The 19,516-nt window shown below is 32.3% G+C and overlaps 2 protein-coding genes across 5 annotated transcripts; both read left to right on the top strand.

The window, feature by feature from the left end:
* Positions 1-567: 567 nt before the first annotated feature.
* Positions 568-5,520, top strand: LOC11418801 (signal peptide peptidase-like 1). 3 transcript variants are annotated; one of them, XM_039829924.1, is made up of 5 exons: positions 568-794; positions 1,164-2,087; positions 2,751-2,951; positions 4,565-4,669; positions 5,348-5,520. In XM_039829924.1, exons 2-5 carry the CDS (start codon positions 1,290-1,292, stop codon positions 5,429-5,431), a joined length of 1,188 nt encoding a protein of 395 aa, XP_039685858.1. In that variant the 5' UTR covers positions 568-794; positions 1,164-1,289; the 3' UTR covers positions 5,432-5,520. The 3 variants fall into 3 exon arrangements, with proteins under 3 accessions (XP_039685858.1, XP_024625128.1, XP_039685859.1); XM_024769360.2 differs by lacking the exon at positions 5,348-5,520 and adding an exon at positions 4,783-5,277; XM_039829925.1 differs by having other exon boundaries at positions 649-916.
* Positions 5,521-13,293: 7,773 nt separating this feature from the next.
* LOC11421138 (protein NLP6) lies at positions 13,294-18,094 on the top strand. Of its 2 annotated transcripts, XM_013614204.3 has the most exons (6): positions 13,567-13,709; positions 14,079-14,113; positions 14,354-14,919; positions 15,098-15,145; positions 15,434-16,340; positions 16,674-18,094. In XM_013614204.3, the coding sequence occupies exons 2-6, from the start codon at positions 14,089-14,091 to the stop codon at positions 17,825-17,827; spliced, it is 2,700 nt and encodes an 899-aa protein (XP_013469658.2). In that variant the 5' UTR covers positions 13,567-13,709; positions 14,079-14,088; the 3' UTR covers positions 17,828-18,094. The 2 variants fall into 2 exon arrangements, with proteins under 2 accessions (XP_003592270.2, XP_013469658.2); XM_003592222.4 differs by lacking the exon at positions 14,079-14,113 and having other exon boundaries at positions 13,294-13,709.
* Positions 18,095-19,516: the final 1,422 nt, after the last annotated feature.

Raw genomic sequence — 19,516 nt, 5'->3', positions numbered from 1 at the left:
ACTCCCTTCCCACCGACATTACAAACCTTCTTTCTATCAACTTTATGCGAACCTAGTTCCTTAGAGCTTAGATGTTTCACTCTCTTTTTTTTTTTTTTGTCTCATTGCTCCTTAGCTTTCCAAAAAAAAAAAAAAAACTTTCTAATATACTTTTTCTTAATGATTTGTAGTTTTTTCCTTAAAAAAAAACCCTTTTATTAATTTATATTTTTTGTTTTTTTTCACAAGAATTTACTCCGTCTTAAAATATAAGCAAAAAAATCTAATTTTCTTTGTCTCAAAATATAAGCAAAAAAAACCAACTTTTATGCTATTTTTATGTTATTTCAAACAAATCATCTTTTCCAATGTAAAATTAAATACATGTTGCATTTAATTTGTTCACCTTTTTATTTTCTCCATAATTTTTAACCAATGAGAATTATTTTTACATATTTCCATGAAACTTATTCCAAAGGAACACAAAAAATTATACCTCAAATCACTAAGTGTTAGTTGTCTTAATAAGTGTGAATTAATGTTTTTTTTGCTTATAAATTAGGACGGAGGGATTATATTTTTTGCTCTGCACCGAATTTGGCCCCTTCAATTCAACTAATAAAAAGAAAAGAAAGAATCGCCCCTTCATGATATAGAAACGTAATCCAAAAAGGGGGGATTTTGGAAAGGAAGTAAAGTAAAGGGGTGCAATAGAAAATAGGAATAGAGTGAGATTCACTTCACTCTCAAGAAAAAGGGTAGTGGTATCCTCGTTTCAGCGAAGGGTTCTCTCAAACCTCTTTCAACAGTCCAAGGTAGTCCCGAAACCCTAATTTCCCAATTTCAGATCACGCCTTTAATCTTCCTCTTCAATTTTGATCGTTTCTTGGAAAATCGATCCGTTTAATCGATTTAATGGGTTGATTAGGGTTTTTAGGTATGTTATTAGGTTTAATTACTAGGTAGAAAGAAAACATTGATCATCAAATTAGGTTAAAAGAAATTATAATTTCAATTTTTTCTGTTGGGTTCGTTTGCTTCAGATAGTTCAAGATTCAAAGAATGTTAAATTTGGTTGTAGTAATACAAAATTGAACAAGGGGGTTCTGGAAGGGGTGATTTTTATTTATTTATTTTCAATAAAATGCGTGCATGTGTTTATAATCTTCTTTTTCTATATGCAGGTTGCACGGTTTTAACTGTTTAGGTTTTTGCATTCCAAAAAAAAAAACTTTGCAGCTTTGGCTGCGAAGTTATAGGTATTTGGTTGTGTTTCTATGAATATAAGTTGGAATTAAAGATAATTGTAGATGGAATCCCTTTGGAAGCTTGTGTATTTGCTAGAGCCTGCACCGGTTACGCTTATCGCCACAGCTGTAGCTGTGACATTTGGAGCTGCTTTTCGAGCTCTAAATTATGGGAAAGAAATGGAGCGTAATCATCACATGTCAGAAGCATCCATTACATTGGATAGGTCTCAAGCATTGATGATCCCGGTTATGAGCTCTTTTAGCTTGGTTCTGATGTTCTACTTGTTCTCATCGGTTTCACAGTTTCTCACGGCATTTACTGCCATAGCTGCTGCGTCGTCCCTTTTCTTCGTCCTGTCTCCTTATGCTGCCTATTTGAAGTCACAGTTTGGTTTGGCTGATCCTTATGTTTCACGCTGTTGCTCAAAATCTTTTACACGAATCCAAGCAATGCTATTGTTTACATGCACTTTTACAGTAGTTGCTTGGCTTGTTTCTGGTCATTGGATACTGAACAATCTGTTGGGAATATCTATATGCATTGCATTTGTAAGCCATGTGCGTCTTCCAAACATCAAGATTTGTGCAATGCTCCTCCTTTGTTTGTTTGTATATGACATTTTCTGGGTTTTCTACTCTGAAAGATTTTTCGGGGCAAATGTCATGGTGTCTGTAGCAACACAGCAAGCATCAAATCCTATGCACACTGTTGCTAATAGTTTAAGTCTTCCTGGGTTGCAACTAATAACAAAGAAATTGGAGTTACCTGTAAAGATTGTCTTTCCACGAAATTTGTTGGGCGGTGTTGTTCCAGGACAGAGTGCATCCGACTTCATGATGCTTGGTTTAGGAGACATGGTATCACATTCTTACCCTCTTAGAATTATTACTCTATGAGTCTATGTGTTAACTGTTTCTAACGGATAGACTGTATTTTATTGCTTACTTCACATGAAGGAGTATGTTGCTTTGCGTTTACTGATATGAACTTTTCTTCCTTGTTTTCTTGCTAAACCATGTTTTGTTACGTGTTATGTGGGTTGTGTGGATTTTCACTTACTATGATTTTTGAATACCTTCATGGTGAAATATTCTGCCATATATCATGCAAGAGTAGTGATAAAAGAACATGAAAAAGAAGAGGTTGTCATTGTTCACAATACTGAAGTTTTTACTGTAACCTCCTCCCCCTCTCCTTTCTCTAACTTCTCTTGCATCAAGTAGGTTGAATTGGGCATATTCTGCCAATTTTGTCTAATTTGAGTGAAATTTTTGTTGTGAGTTATGCAATATTTACGTAGGGGCCAGGGAGCATATTGTGATCGAAGCTTTCTCTGTGCTTCAGTGCATCACGTGTGTTTGTTTGCATACACACCATCAAATACTGTGGCTTAAAGCTTAAAATATCATTACAGTTCTGTGTCGACCTAAGCTAATCCTGAATTCAATAAAGTTTGCTAGTCCCACTTCTTCTAAGCTTCTGTATTTGGTGTTTCATGATGTTTGCTTATCTTTTTGTAGGCCATCCCTGGGATGCTGCTGGCTTTGGTTCTCTGCTTTGATTATCGCAAGAGCAGGGATACAATCAATCTCACTGATTTACATTCTTCAAAGGGGCACAAATACATATGGTATGCGCTGCCTGGATATGCCATTGGCCTGGTAACTGCTTTAGCAGCTGGTGTCTTGAGTCACTCACCTCAACCTGCTCTTCTTTATCTGGTAATTCTGTTTTTTCAAAAAAAAAAATTATCATCGTATATGTGTTATTGTCGACTATACTTCTCAATACTAATTAATAGTAATTCATTCTATAACTTCTGTTATTACTCTCAATTATTACCTCCGTCCCCTATTATTAGACCTTTTTGAGAATTTTACTTCTCCATAATGTAATACCTCTTTCTAAATTATCCTCTGCGTTAATTATTTTCTGACGTATATATCCATAATTAGTTTTTTTTATAGATAAACCTATAAGCATTTAATTTTTGCGTCTCTCTCTCTCTCTCTATTAGGATGTGAAACAAAATTCACCGAACAGTTTTTGTGTGCCGTTATAAATGTGAACTATAGGTAGTGGAGAGTCAATTAAAATACCACAAGGAACAACTTTCTTTTGGTAGTGAACCGCAAGGAACAGCCATCAAAGCACTTAATTAGTTAGAGGAGAGAGGAATGACGACTCCCAACAATACAAAGGGAAAAATCGGAACAATAGCATAACTAAAGGACGAAATTAATGTTTTACTTGTCATTTTTTAATCGGAAAAATCTACCTCCATTCCTTTCTACTTGTCATTTTTTTGTTATTTACACGTACCAAGAACACTGATAAATTGTTGGGTACTTTTGATGAAAATGAAATAGTTTATCTTTTTCCTATAATATCCTTAACTGTTTATTATGTCAGTTCACTTATTTCTCTCTCTACAATCAATTATTAAGAGTATTATTCACAAAACAGTAATTAATTAAAATGACAAGTAAAAATGAACAAATAATTTCTGAAAAAGCGACAAGTAAAAAGGAACAGAAGGAGTATCTTATTTTGTTTCGACTGTGGGAAAAGTTTAGTTTATAGAACATATTAAGGAACATATTAATGAAAGTTTAGTTTAGTTATTGCTTAATCTACATAATTTTCACTATTTATTTCTCTTTCTAGTTTATAAGAACACTATTTTTATCTATCTATTCATACTAAAATACTGTGTTATAGTCGAGTACATAATTTTGTCGGAATATGCAAGTCCAAACCCCGTTTTGTTGATATGAGGATCAGAGATTCATCCATAAATCCATTATCTATGTGAACCTGTTTCCTCCACTGGCACTGAGCCACTTGATGCATGCAATTTGTTTGTCAAAATCTGTTACCTAAATCAGATATTGTCAAAATAATTGTCAGGTCACTTATTGTCCAGTTTGTGCATAAACTTCATGTTACATTACATACCTCATATTCATCTATACCCAAATATTTTTCTAAGTTATTTGTTTGGTTGAATTTCAAACTATGAAATACCACAATCCATGGTCATGAATCTCATGATTGTGAATGGAGCTATGTTTTCAAGAGTCAAGAAGAATCTTCATTTACTCATTCATCTCATGCAATGTAAATATCCTATATTAATATAAATAGTACATAGAGATAGAGGAACCAATCCCATTTTGCATCCTATATTAAATTTGTATATGTAATTAAGTAAATTTTTTATTTTGCAAATCTTTCTACAGCTAGCTTCTTAATTTTTAACTAGTAGTATGGGGCTTCAAAACCGAACTGTCTGTTTCACCCTTAACAAAGTTCTTTATCTTTGTTTGTGTAGGTGCCTTCTACCTTGGGACCTGTAATTGTGATCTCTTGGATGAAAAATGAGCTACTCGAGTTATGGGAAGGAAACATTCCGAATGTCAATGATAAGGACCGCGAGGTAGAAGTTTAATCTGTTAATTGGTGGTTTTATTATAGCAAAAATATGACAGTTGTAAATTCACTGATAATCTTTAATCATGCTACTTAAGAAAATTGCCATTAAATGTTCAGGTTATCATGTCTTGATCTTTTTATTCGTATACCATAAAATAAAAGGAAAGAAGATGAAGATTACATTTCTGCATTGGAAAAGATAAAATTGAAGTTATATGTTCCAAAATACAGCAATTTTTATTTTATTTTTAATAAGCCTTCAATACGTCAACATGCTTTGGGATAGTGAAGATGAGCGAACTCGAACCTGACGTAAAAGATGTTTATCCTGAGGTGACCAAATAAACTATAACATGGTTTCAATTTGCATACAAAGGACCATTCTTGTGTTGGGAAATGGCAAAGTTATAAGGGTGCTTCTTTCCAGTCTTTGCTATTAAAAACTCTAAATGTGTTTGGAATTGCGTATCTGCACAAAATTCTCTAGAAGCAAGCATTCAAATGTGTAAAATTTGTGTTTTATATTTTTATTTTTATGTATACTGTTGAACTGATGCTAGGGATGGTCAAAATGGCATCTAAGTTACAATGGATCATTCTTATGTTGCTTTACTTATCATAGATAATTGCTCTTTAAGCTGCAAATATTGCTCTCCCGAGCCCTAAATCCCCCCAACGGCAGGTGACTAGCGTTCATAAAGAGCGTTTTTTGGACAGCGAATGGCAACTGCCGATGGGGTGTGGGAGAGCAGTTTTGGCAGCTTAAAGAACGATTATCTTTATCACAATTGTGGCTGGCCCATGTGGATCGGGTAAAAAAAAACAATTAAGAAAGCTAGTTTCCGTTGAGATTAATTTAGTAAACACAATTTTGAGGTTAATAGTAACTATTAAGAAAATATCATCAATGTAGTTTTTTTAGGAAATAATAGGTTATGTGTCCATAAAAGAGGAAATAATAGTTACAACATTGCACATGATATCGACATTTAGTTGGTCCGAGTGGTAAGAGATTGAGATATTTTAAACTAACAGTTAGAAGTTTTCTAATTCTTGTGTATGAAGATTAGTCACACTAAATTAATTTTTGTGGGATGGATAACTCCCTTGGCTAAGTTTTAAGAGATTAAAAGAGTTAAAGTTCAATTCAAATCCTAGTAAGAGAGAAAATACCAACATTTTTTTTTATCAAATAAGAAATGTTATAAATCTCAGGAGCGGCCTGAACCGTATACAAAGAAGACTTATATGTTCATTCTAGAAAAAGGAAGCCCAAAACTATCCCCGTAGAGAAGGTGAAGAACAAAAGGAGGGGGAGCATCCCACCAATGAGAGGAAAACATGGCTTAACCTTGCCCATTCTTGGCTAAGACATCCGCCGCCATATTCTCGTAACATTTAACATACTAATATTTGTTCAAAAAAATGCTAAATTAATTTTCAACTTAACACTTCTTCCCAATCATAGTCACGACTATCAGCTGGTTCTTCACTTGTTTTGCATTGGGTTAGGTCCACAAACGCTTCTTTTTCCTTTCTAAAAATGTTGTCCAGAAACTCTTTACAAAACCTGCAATTGTAAATTTTCCAATAGCAATCTTTTTTTTTTTTTTTATGTAATGTAATGGTGCTATCTCTCCGCCCTCAACATCAATCCGAGTATATATGTAATGGTGTTAACTAATAAAAATATTTTCATCTGCTTTTCATATTATTTTTAGTCAAAGTAAAGTGTAGATTGATTTAAGTAGAGTTTTTGTCTCTTTCTGTTTCACATGTATGATTTTGGATCCTTCTCCTGAATATCCTATACAACATTTGTTCTAGGATTTGTACGAGGTATTGTTATGATATTGGGATTAAAGAAACTATAATCCCAGTTAGTATACAACTTGTGAGAAATAATGTCAAATTTGCATTGTATCACAACTTTTTCAATAAACGTGTACTATCTCTGCAATCAGCAATTCTAAAAAGGCCACACCACTTGTACCGAATTCCACTTATATTATTTTGCTATCAAATATCAGCACTTCAATTGACATAAACTAATAAGAATTATGTTCAAGTCAAATAGGGCCAATAATTTCCATCATTTCATACGTCATCGTTTATGCAAATGAACGATTAATATTAAATCCCACTCAAGTTAGTATAGTTGAGGTTCATTAAAAATAAATAAATAATATTATGGTTGCGCTGAATATTGCATATTAAGGATTTAGTATATTTGTAGATGATTAGTGACATTCCACGATAGTGGGGGGAAACAATAAAATATAGGCAACATCTTGAATCAGTCCAACAATATCGTAAATGTTATAGAGTGTAGTAGATTTTTTGTTGGAAAATATATAATTAAAGAGGCAGTAGTGCCTTTTTGACTGAATTAAGTAAAGAGGTTCATTAGAAAAACTTGAATCTATTCTAATCTAAGCAAATATATAAAAGGAACGTTTGTGGGTTGTCTTTTTTTTTTTTTTACAATTATGTGGGTTGTCTTGTCAAGTGGCATATATTTGTTTTATGAAGTTTTTCCTTAAATCAGAACCATGATAATGAAATGCATATTATTGAATTATTATTTGAAATCTTGCAAACTTGATCTATTCGATTGTTTTTTATATTCAACCCCCGGATCGATTAAATATTTACATTTTACATGTAGTTATTAAAAATATAAGGTCAAATCTAAAGGTCCTTTTAAGTTTTTCGTTTTTCCCAAAGTCGTCTTTTAAGTTTCAAAAGTCTCAAACAAGTCCTTTTAAGTTTCAAAAGTCCCAAACAAGTTTTTTTAGTTTTTGAATCGTTTCAAACAAGTCCTTTAGAGGATGATGGTGATAATTTAGATGATAGCAACAAAAAACATTATCCACCATTTGTCATGCCTAAAAAGATGACTAATTTTAAGTGGGTGTTAGGAGCCAGATTTGGTACCAAAGATGAGATCAAGGAAGCAATTACCAACTATGTTATCTACAATAGGTTGTTTGAAACGATTCAAAAATTAAAAGGACTTGTTTGAGACTTTTGAAACTTAAAGGACGACTTTGAAAAAAATGAAAAACTTAAAGACCTATAGATGCATTTGACCAAAATATAAATATGCTTAAATTAATATATACTATTCTACAAGGAGTAATTAAAAAAAGTCGTACAACTAAAAAAAACCGGTTATTCAAAGTAAAAGTATTTATTTGGTCGACCAATCTAGTTAGGTAGGAATATATAGGGCATCATTTTATTTTATCAAGAGTTTTAATCTCATCTAATCCTTGTTATTTTTTTTTAAATAAACATCCCTATGTTTTTTTTTGAAGGAAAATATAAGACAATTTAAGTAACTAAGCTAAATATATTTATATATTCTCATTCACATTGTACCTGATTGTGATTGGAACATAAATTAATCAATATGCCCTCATTTGCGGTTAGATTAGATAGCCACCAAGTTGTATGCTCCAGCCTATATGTTTTGGACTCACAGTATAGTAGATTTAATTTAATTTCATTACAGCACACACAATGATTTAAGGAGTATCAATTAATTATGAGAAATGATATTTGTACAATTATTTTGTGATAATTTTTAGATAATTTTTTCTCTCATACTCACATTATATTCTTATTTTCTCTCTTTCTTTTTCTCTACTTTGTTTTCGACCAATGAAAAGAGAGAGAAAAAAGATTGTCAAAAAGATTGTACCAAATGATTGTTAAAATGTCATTGTTCATTAATTATTGATAAAAAAGGAGTATCAATATATCATCTTGTTCATTTTCCACCATTGAGTTTAGAGAGTGATAAAAAAATTGTTTTTACAAATAAAGTGTCATTTAGTGTATGAACACCACAAACACCAAACCCAACCTTACATAATTACGTTGATCAATTAATTTATTTCGTGATTAGATTTACGTGAAGTCCATATCACTATGCATTAAGTGTATTCTGTCAAAGATGTGTATTTAAATGAAATTATATAATTTAATTAATCTTCATCCTGTCTGTTTTCTTTCGTTCTTTCTTTACTTGCCATTTTAATCTGTAAAACATAAAATAATCTTCAAGTGATGCTAACTTACAAGCAAACATTATCCACAGTCATCAAACAAAAACTGGTGTTATATTGGATGTCACTAAGGATTCATTTGCACATTGACTTTGTTGCATTGGATTTTACTACTATATATTAATTTTTCGTCGATTCCTAAATATAGTATATACTGAATTAGGTATTTAATTCCGGAATTTAAAACTCTATGGGGTTCATAATTTCTTATACTCGTATCCGTAGTCTATAGTACTTTTTTTAGGGTACAATCTACATAGTACTTTACTATAGAAAATAATAAATATTTTAAGAGGCAACTTGTCTGTTTAATAGGAAAATACAGAAGAGATTAAGTATCTTATCTTTTTTTTTAATAGAGAAATGTTAATTAAAGTTAAATTAGTTATGTTAGTTTTCAGCATTTGAACTCGGAACTTCCAATTTTAAACTCTTTTGATGTCCCTTAATTCATCAATTAAACTACAGATTTGAGACCTAAAATATCTTATTTGGTTAACGATACTATGGTTAGCTTGGCTAGATAGAAATCGTGTAATTTTTAAACATATTGTGAAGATTAAACACGTTGTGGAGTAGATTAAACATGTTGCTTGGGGTTGGTTTATCAAGAAGAAGGGTGGACAGATTTGGTTATACCTTTTTCTATGTCAATCATATTGTGTCGAAATTCCATTTTGTCTCGCATTCCAATGACTATAATAAGTAGTATCCGATCTTTATAAACTGAATATATTAATTAAACAATAAAACTACAAAGTCAAATTTTTCTTATAAATAGAATTAGAGGTAGTATTACAAAAAATGTTATGAACATTGTTTTATTAATATTCTTTCTAATATTGATTCTATTATTTGATGAAATTAATATAGATTCTACACTTTAGAAATGAACCTCACATAAAATGATGAGATCGTCATTAATTTCACATAATAAATTAGTCTAACTAAATTAATCTAATTTGTAAATTTTTGTTTATAACAGTGACTAGCACTAGAAGGTGGAAGTGTTTTCAGCACTCATATTGAAATTATTCAATATAACACATTAGCAAAGAATAAGTATGTAAATTGAAGAGTTTTGATATATTTCTTTCTTGAAATAAAGTAATTAATGGACATTTATCCGAATCAAAATTATATTTCATTAAAAAAAGGGAGCTTCTATGATGAAGTCAGGAAAATGATTTCTTCGGTGAAGTCGTTTGAATAGGTCAATCAGATTTTAAATGATGACACGTCAAAAACCCTAATCATGTTCCAGTGTAGTGCGGTCTACGGTAGCGTAAGTGAAGGAAAACTTTATTTCATGATTTTAATGGTTAGATTTACTTGATCTCTATGTTATTGTGGTACACCATCTACACATGATTTTTCTTCTAGTACCAATTTTCTCTCCTCTTTATTTTTCTTTCTTTATTTATTTATATTCTCTCTCTTCCAGATTTTTATTAAATCAACATCTTCATCTTTCCTTCATCTTCTTCATATCATATCTTCATCAACTTATTCATCATGTTCATGAGAGAAAAAGAAATTACATAATAAAAAAAAATGTAGATATAACATGCTTATATATATTATATATAATATATTTCGATTTTAGACATTAAAAGATAGATGATATGGTGGTTACAATTTTGATTTTGCACACCTACTTCCCTCTCAAAGCTCAGACCTCCCTCCCATTCAACACTTCTTTTTGAATTAAATTAAAAATAAAATACTTTATACTCAATATCTTAAATTGTTTTAAATTTTGCATAATTTTTTTTTAGAATATTATAGGTTGCACACAATATTATGGAAACTTATTTATCTTATACAATTTTAAAAAATGTTTATAATTAAGAAAATATATTTAATCATTGTCTAAAAAATTATATTTAAATAAAACATATGATAATAATTATCTTATATTAAAGATATGAATAATATTTATCTTTTTTTTCCATGATTCAACCACATACAATTAATGCCTAAAAAATTTTCAATCTCTTACTCTCCAAATTAACTTGTCATTATTTAATATAAAACCTTTTTTTCAAGAAAATGACTTCCTTTTAAAAATTTAAAAGTGTATAATATATAAAAAAAAAACTTATGCATTAAAGTAAATTTCTGTGTGATGTTTTTGATTTTTTTTTTCTTTTTCTGAAACGTAAGATGTTTTCGATATCGTTATTAACGCAAATTTCCGAGCTAATTAGCCATTTTCGATACTGTTTTTAAATAAATTTTCAATGCCAATATTTCTTCTTTAAAAAAATATAATAATTTTTATTCTGCAATCACACTTAATACGTATTTAATGCTAGCTGTATAAATTGAATCACACTTAATACGTTTTTAATGCTTTTTTTTTAAGAAGAAACGGAAATGCTAGTTTTTTTAAGGGCGTTTTAATGGTAATTATTACTTATTAGTACGTTTTTAATGTTAACATTTTCCTATTAAGCCAAAAAAATAAGTTAGAGTACCTAAGGTTCAATTAAGCCTAAAAACTATTAAGACGAAAATGATGATTATATAAATTGTTTTAAATTAAAATTGAAAAAATGGATTGGGTTAAAGTCACCATATTTACGATAATTATATTTTTCCTCTCAATTCACGTCGTTGATACTTTAACCAATATTGTTGCCCCATAAACGAGTACTCGCTGAACCAATAACATGATGGACATACTAATTTTCAGCCTGACCACATCACTTCTTTTGTGCATCTATCATAGAGATTTGTCGTCTCAATTTGATAAAAAATTACTTTTTAATTGCTGGAAATTAATTAAAAGCATAGTTGCTCTTGATTCAATCTGTATAATTCTGCAACTAATCCACTGAGAGTATATATTGTCGCATAGCAGCCGCAATTAACACTCTACTTGTGTCCATCAAGAGTTGGATTTAAATTAGGGTAATTGACTTTTGTGTTGATTAGAAAATGGAGATGAAGAAAATATTGAGATTCATGTTATTTGGAGATGTATTTGAGTAGTTATTTTATTTTTTGTTCAATAAAGAAGATGATGAAGGTATGAAGATGGTGATGATGTTCATAATCTTCCTTGGTTTATTTATTTTTAATAATGAAATATTTTTTTATAAAAAGGATTATCATAAAAAGGTTTATTTAAATATTTTTTGAAATAGAAGGAAGAAAAAATCAAAAAGGAGATTATGAACACAATAACACTAGTGAATTGCTTAATCTGATAGTTCAAAAAAGCTAGTCTACGGTGGTACATATTGAGCAGATACACGGTATATACCATACAACAGTCAACACACATGACATCATTCAACAATGTGGCGCATTATTATTGGATGTAGGATAACTTCTCTGAAAAAGTCAATTTAATGACTTCACCGTAGAATTTCCCTTAAAAAAAACGTGACTATAACTCCAAAAAGAAGTTGACTAAAAATGCATACAAATCTTATTTAAATATTTTGAAGTATCTATATCTTCTTTTATGGATAGTGAAGATTTCACTAGATAGAAATGTGACATGGAAGAATCTATTCCACTGTTTTCCACATACATTTTTCACCACTTTACTCCCCCCTCAAATCAACCTCTTATTCCTGTGTGATTTTGTGGAAGAAAAAACAACGTTCTACAACATAATATCAAGCATTTTTTGATGGAATATCTCAACCATTCTCATCATAAAGGAAAAAAAGTGTAATCTTAAGGGCATGGCATATTCTTATCATGGGAAGTGGGAACCATTCAATTCGAACCAACCATTTTCTCAGCAAGAAATGTGATTGCATGCATTTTCATGTACACAAGCACAACACATCACAAACATACAAACAACTAACTTCATTTATATGCTGCTACAACCACATAACAGGATTTATCATCTTTGTCTACAAATCTTTAGGATTGTATCGTAGTCAATTTTTCCATCCTTTCCTATTTTTGTTCCTTTCCTCGAACCCTAGTGGTTTGAAACTGTTGTTACAACTTACAAATAAAATAATCCAAGACAAAGACAAGTGCAATTACCCTTCCTTTTGGTAGTTGGTGCCCACAAATCACAATGGCAAAGTAACTTTTATAGTAAATAAATAATAATCATGTCGGTCATTCCTATTCCTATAAAGAAAACTATTTTGATTTTAAAAAATGTTAGCAGCGCATTTTATTGCAGTTTGTCTTTCATTCCTCGATACATCTTCTTTTTTGTTAAATATGTGGTTAGAATTCACTTTTTAAAGTGAATAAATGAGATATTTAGAGTTTAAACTATAACGTAATGTATTGTCTTGTCTATATCAACTAGGTATACTTATATGGACATTAATCAATTTAGTTGCTATTTAAATTGGTTAGTTAGTTTAGTCATAAAATAGTCAATTTAATCTATAAAATTAATAACAAAAGATATGCATGTATAATATTCTATAATTTCAACAAATTTAAAATTATAATAATAACAAAATATACATTTAAGACGAAAATGATTGTTTAATGATTAATTAGTAAAAAGTTGCTCTTTTTCTTTTTTTCTTTTAAGTTTATTGAATAATTTATTCACACTTTTGTCTCAACTTGCAGGTGGTAGAACCATTATACTATCTATGCATTCTTCAATTTACCCATTTGTTTTCATTTCCTTTGCTGAAATTGTTCTACACAAAGTTCCAATCTTTATCACTTTTGCATCACACCCACAAACAGGATCTTGAGAAAAAATGTCAGAACCTGAAGAAGAAAATCAAGACTTTCCTCCCAAGACAAAAACATCATTAGAAGAACATGGTTGTTCTATGGATTTTGACCTAGATTTAGAAACATCATGGCCTTTGGATCACATGTCCTTTATCACCAATCCCATGTCACCTTTTTTATTTTCAAACATCTCTGATCAACCTTCTTCTCCTCTTTGGACTTTTACTGATGGAGAAGATGGCAAACTTGCAGCTTCAGCTTTATCTGATTGCCACAAGATCTTCTCTTGTATGTTTTGTTTTGTTCTTTTTAGATTCTTTTTCTGTTGACTTCATTTTCGAAAGTTTTATGAATCTTTTGAACTTGCTTAATTAGTTCCTAGTTGACTGTAACTTGATTTTGATGCAACTAATTTTGCTTTGTTTGATTTTAAAATGTAATATGTGAATTTTAGAGTTTATAATGATTTTCCCTTAATGTATAATGAGTTTGTGTGTGCCTAATTTTACTTGTGAATTTGGTTGTATTAAAGAATTTTTTTTAATAAAAAAATATCAATAACCTACTACACTGCTTGAAGTTCGTGTTGATTATGTAGAAGGACTTTATGTGATTGAAATTGAATTTGTTTTTGTCTCCCTCTTCTAAATTGAACAGCTGAAGTTTCATGGCTTCATGGCTAGAGTTGCCTGGTAATTGCTTTCTTGGGCTTTTACCTTATACAAGTACATGCTACATTTGTTATTATGATTCTGAGTATTTATAAGGTTTGAAATTGAAAGTTCTAGATATAATTGTATTTTTGAGCTATTAATATAATAGCTGTGAAGTTTTCATAATCCAGTCCAATGTCATGTGGTGCTAAACATGTATTTTATTTTGCAGTTTATGGGAGAGCTGCATTTCTTCTAACTAAAGCTACTGTTTTTCAGGTGATTCAAATTCAATAACTGAGAAGCTGGTGGAGAAAGACGACAACAAAACACTTTTGCCACCTCTTTTGCCACCAATAGAGAATTTGGATGGATATTGTGTAATCAAGGAAAAGATGACACAAGCGCTTCGTTACTTTAAAGAGTGGACTGAACTGAATGTTCTGGCTCAGGTTTGGGCACCTGTGAGGAATGGTAATCGGTATGTACTTACAACTTCAGGTCAACCCTTTGTCCTTGATCCGCATAGTAATGGACTCAATCAGTATAGAACGGTCTCCCTGATGTACATGTTTTCTGTGGATGGAGAGAACGATGGAACTCTAGGACTTCCTGGTCGAGTTTTTCAGCAGAAACTACCAGAATGGTCTCCCAATGTTCTGTACTATTCTAATAAAGAGTATCCCCGCCGAGATCATGCTCAACATTACAACGTTCGTGGAACCTTGGCTTTGCCTGTATTTGAACCTTCGTTGCAGTCGTGTATCGGTGTGATAGAGTTGATCATGACTTCACTAAAGATTAACTATGCTCCTGAGGTTGAAAAAATCTGCAAAGCCCTAGAGGTTGAGTTTCTTTCAACCTTGCCATCTATCCTAATTATTATGATTTTCTTATGTTTTGTGATTACCATGTGACGAACTGATATCTATACATTTTATATCAAGTTTTCAATGGTAGAGATTTTGAATAACTATAAACATATTTAGATTCCTCAATCACCTGCTTTTGGTTTCCTTTCAGGCAGTAAATTTGAGGAGCTCAGAGTTTTTGGACCATCCATTCACTCAGGTATTTTTTTTTTTGAGTTAATGGAGGTACGCAGTCAGTATAAATTAGTTTTGCACCGACAGCCAATGACAATGATTCACACTTGCAACATAAGCCTATTTGTAACCGCATTTTAAAAATAATTGGAAAATACTGGATTCTCATTGTATGTTAGTGTAAATGCATATCCTGATTTCTTTTAATCATGTATGATGCATCCCAATCTGTTATATCTAGATAAAGTTGTTATTGTTCTATCGCTTACCCCTGGATTCCCACAGATATAACTTGGCAATGCTTTTAAATCAGATTTGCAATGAAGGGCGTCAAAATGCATTATCGGAGATCTTAGAGATATTGACAGTGGTGTGTGAAACTCATAATCTACCTCTAGCCCAAACATGGGTTCCCTGTAGGCATAGGAGTGTTTTGGCTCATGGTGGCGGTTTCAAGAAAAGTTGTTCGAGTTTTGATGGTAGTTGCATGGGGCAAGTATGCATGTCGACAACTGAGGCAGCAGCCTATATTGTAGATGCTCATTTATGGGGCTTCAGAGAGGCATGTGTCGAGCATCACTTACAACAAGGTCAAGGTGTTGCGGGTAGGGCGTTTTTGTCTCAAACCATGAGCTTCTGCACAAACATTACCCAGTTCTGCAAGACAGATTACCCTTTGGTTCATTATGCTCTCATGTTTGGGTTAACAAGCTGTTTTGCAATCTGTTTGCGGAGTTTTCATACAGGAAATGACGATTATGTATTAGAGTTTTTTCTGCCTCCTGGGATCACTGAATTTCATGAACAGAAGACGCTGTTGGGATCCATATTTTCAACAATGAAACAGCATTTTCAGAGTCTTAACATTGCTGCTGGTGTTGAACTCGAGGAAAATGGTTCAATTGAAATTATTGAAGCAACTGATGAAGGCATTCGTCTTAGAACCGAATCTATTCCTATTGCTCAATCTATTAAATCACCACCTAGACCCGATGCCTCACCAAATATGGAGGACGAAGAGGAGGGAGTACCACAGGATCCATCAGAGGTTCGTGGTGAAAATGTAGGTGGAAGTGTTGATCCGATGTCTACCTTAGGGAATAAAAACATAAAGAAACCCTCAGAGAGGAAACGTGGAAAAACTGAGAAATCAATTAGTCTTGAAGTTCTACAACGTTATTTTGCTGGGAGTCTTAAAGATGCTGCAAAGAGCCTTGGTGGTACGTTCATACTCTGACATATAGTGTGATGTGATTTTATCTTTATTAATCTGCTGCTAGCTGGAAACATATATTCATCTAATATTAACATTTTATAATTCTCTAAGAATACACATGCATACTCTACTACAATGAAGTGCATCTTGTGGTTATTTTATCTTTACAAATCTGCTGCTATCTGGAAATATACAATTACCAAAGAATGTATTACGCAATCGAAACATACAAACTGTTTTTTTGTAAAAAACAAACAGTAGTAGTTTGTTATCTAAGAATCATGAAAGAAAGCAGTAGCTTTAACACAAATTTCTTGGATATATTCTTGTTGTACAGTTTGCCCTACTACAATGAAGCGTATCTGCAGGCAGCATGGGATATCTCGTTGGCCATCTCGAAAGATCAACAAGGTTAACCGTTCCCTATCCAAGCTCAAACGTGTTATTGAATCTGTCCAAGGCGCTGAAGGAGCGTTTGATTTGAATTCTCTTGGTAATAATCAACTTCCAATTGTTAGTTCATTTCCTGAGCCTTCTACTCTGAATAAGTCCAGCCAGCAAGGCTCGTTAAGCAATAGGCCGTCAGAGCCTCAGATGAAAGAGAATGAATTTGATGCCTCTAAAGTATCAGAAACAAACTTACAGATTGTAATGGAAAATCAATTGCTAGGAGGAAGGAAACATAGTCTTGAGAAAGAAGTGATTAATGGTAAAGGCGTGACTATTCAGGAAATTGGAAAGGACCGAAAAAGGAATAGAACTAGGAGTGGCTCGAGCGAAGATAGCACAAACCCTACTTCTCATGGTTCATGCCACGGTAGTCCCCCAATTGAAATTCCAACCATAAAAGATCTGTTCATTCCATCCAACAATGAACAACATGTTGTGTTGAGGAGATCGCCAGAGCCAGGAATGCAGCCGACTAATGCTTTAAACTCTCCAACTGCTCACCGTATGGTGGACAATGTGATAGCAGAACTTCAAGAGCCATTTGGAGGATTGCTAATAGAGGACGCTGGAAGTTCGAAAGACTTGAGAAATTTGTGTCCTTCAGTAGCTGAGGCCATTTTGGAGGATATGGCTCCAGAAGCTTGTGGTAACAACTTTCCAGGTTCATCACATCTGGCTCCTCCTAAACAATGCATAGATACTATCAATAATTCAGCGACGCCTTTTGCAGCTAGAAAAGAAATGAAGACTGTAACTATTAAGGCAACATATAGAGAAGATATCATAAGGTTTAGGGTCTCTTTGAACTGTGGCATTGTGGAATTGAAAGAAGAAGTTTCCAAAAGATTGAAACTTGAGGTTGGCACATTTGATATCAAGTACATGGACGATGATAATGAATGGGTTTTGATAGCATGTGATGCAGACCTTCAGGAGTGCATGTATCTTTCAAGATCATCCGGAGGAAGCAACATAATCCGGGTTTTAGTGCATGACATAACATCGAATCTTGGAAGCTCCTGTGAGAGTTCAGGGGAGTGACAAGTGTCCGTACATAGTTAAGTTTGTTATCTATTGTTTAGGTTCTTGTAATCTTTAGGAAGATAGGTAAAAACATTATTAATTTTGGTTAAGATTTGCTCAAATTGTAAAAAGTTTGAGATTAGATTTAAGAATAATTCATATGATAAAATAGTTTGGATTTTTTGATGACACATAACGTGGTCAAGTTTAAAAATCATGTTGATATTGAAATTTAGAATTGTTCAGTCCATATGTTGGATGAAATCCAAATCTTATGGCGTGTTATTTTTATCTTCAACTGGTCACACACTGCATAAAATGATGCCTTAGCTGTCACAGGCGTCTTGTGATAAGAGTAATGTTAGATAAGTGAAACAAAATTGTTATGGTTCTATTTCTAGAAGAATATCAATATGTGTATGCCCTATCCACTTATTTAGATTTGTAGAGGATCAATGGGGCCCTTAAGATTGTCCTCCACATCTCCTATCTGTCGATTTCGTTGTCATTGGTTGTCTTCTTCCTTGTCATGGCCTTCTTGGCACATGTTTTTCTGGGTTATTAATGTATTATTGATTGGTATTTCATTTTCCTCGGAATTTGAGAGAGAAAAAAAAAAGAGAGAGAGAGAATTGATTGGTATTTCATTTTCCTAATGATGCAAATTCTATGAAAAAAAATCTAGATACTTCTAAATTATTTGTCCCGGTGCCTTCTGTAAGGCTGGTCGTTTAAAATATTGTAAGAAAAAGTGTTAGCTGCAAAGATAGCTGTTATTTGTTTTTTTTAACAGAAACAATTTCATTTAAACGTGAACTGAATCGGTTGCAACAACAAAAGCAATACATGGAAGAATTTCCTCAATCTAAACAGTATTAGTCGAATCTAAAGCAAACTTGACTAGAGCATGAGCAACAATGATACCAACTCTTCGCATGTGAGAAGCTAAAGAAGAAGAAAACAAACGACTCTTACAATCATTAATCACCAAGCTAAAATAAGAATTGTCACCTCTATGTGAAGCCTTGACCTGGGGATGGGAATAGGGCAGGCCGGTCTACAAAGGCCTACGACCTAGCCTACGACAAGTCAGGCCAGGGCAGGTCAGGCTTTTTCGTTAAACAGAGAAGGCCTAGGCTTTTTTCAAAGTCTATTTAGCTTAACAGGTCAAGCCACATGTCATTCAAAAAAAAAATAGGCCTATTAGGCCGGCCTATTTAAGTAAATATCAATAATATTATTTATTATTATATTATATTTTGTACTTTTAATTAAAATAAAAATTTGTTAACTTTTTCAGTAATTTAAGCTTATTAGTATACATTAATTTTTTTGCATATTTAAATATATTATTATAAACTATAATTGAAATATGATACAATATATAGTAAATTCTCTAAAAACTCATCTTTATTATATCAAAAGAGAGTATAATCTAATTGATATATTAGTTTGCTAGTCTATTTAAACTTAGATCGTATTGCTTATTAAAAGATGTTCATATGAAATAGGCTTTTAAACAGGCTAATAGGCCGTATCAGACTTTCAAAAGGCCAGACTCATGTCTAAAAAGTATGCCTATGACAGGCCGCAGGCCTTCAAAAAATTTGACAGGCCAGGCTCAGGCCTTGCAAAACCTAACTCGGCCTAGCCTATTCTCATCCCTACTTAACCGCATTAAGAGAAATACATTCCACGACAATGTTT

This window comes from Medicago truncatula, chromosome 1, assembly GCF_003473485.1.
Source record: "Medicago truncatula cultivar Jemalong A17 chromosome 1, MtrunA17r5.0-ANR, whole genome shotgun sequence".
Taxonomy (NCBI): domain Eukaryota; kingdom Viridiplantae; phylum Streptophyta; class Magnoliopsida; order Fabales; family Fabaceae; genus Medicago; species Medicago truncatula.
Note: the sequence above shows the minus strand (reverse complement) of the source record. Positions and strands in the feature narration are given on the sequence as shown.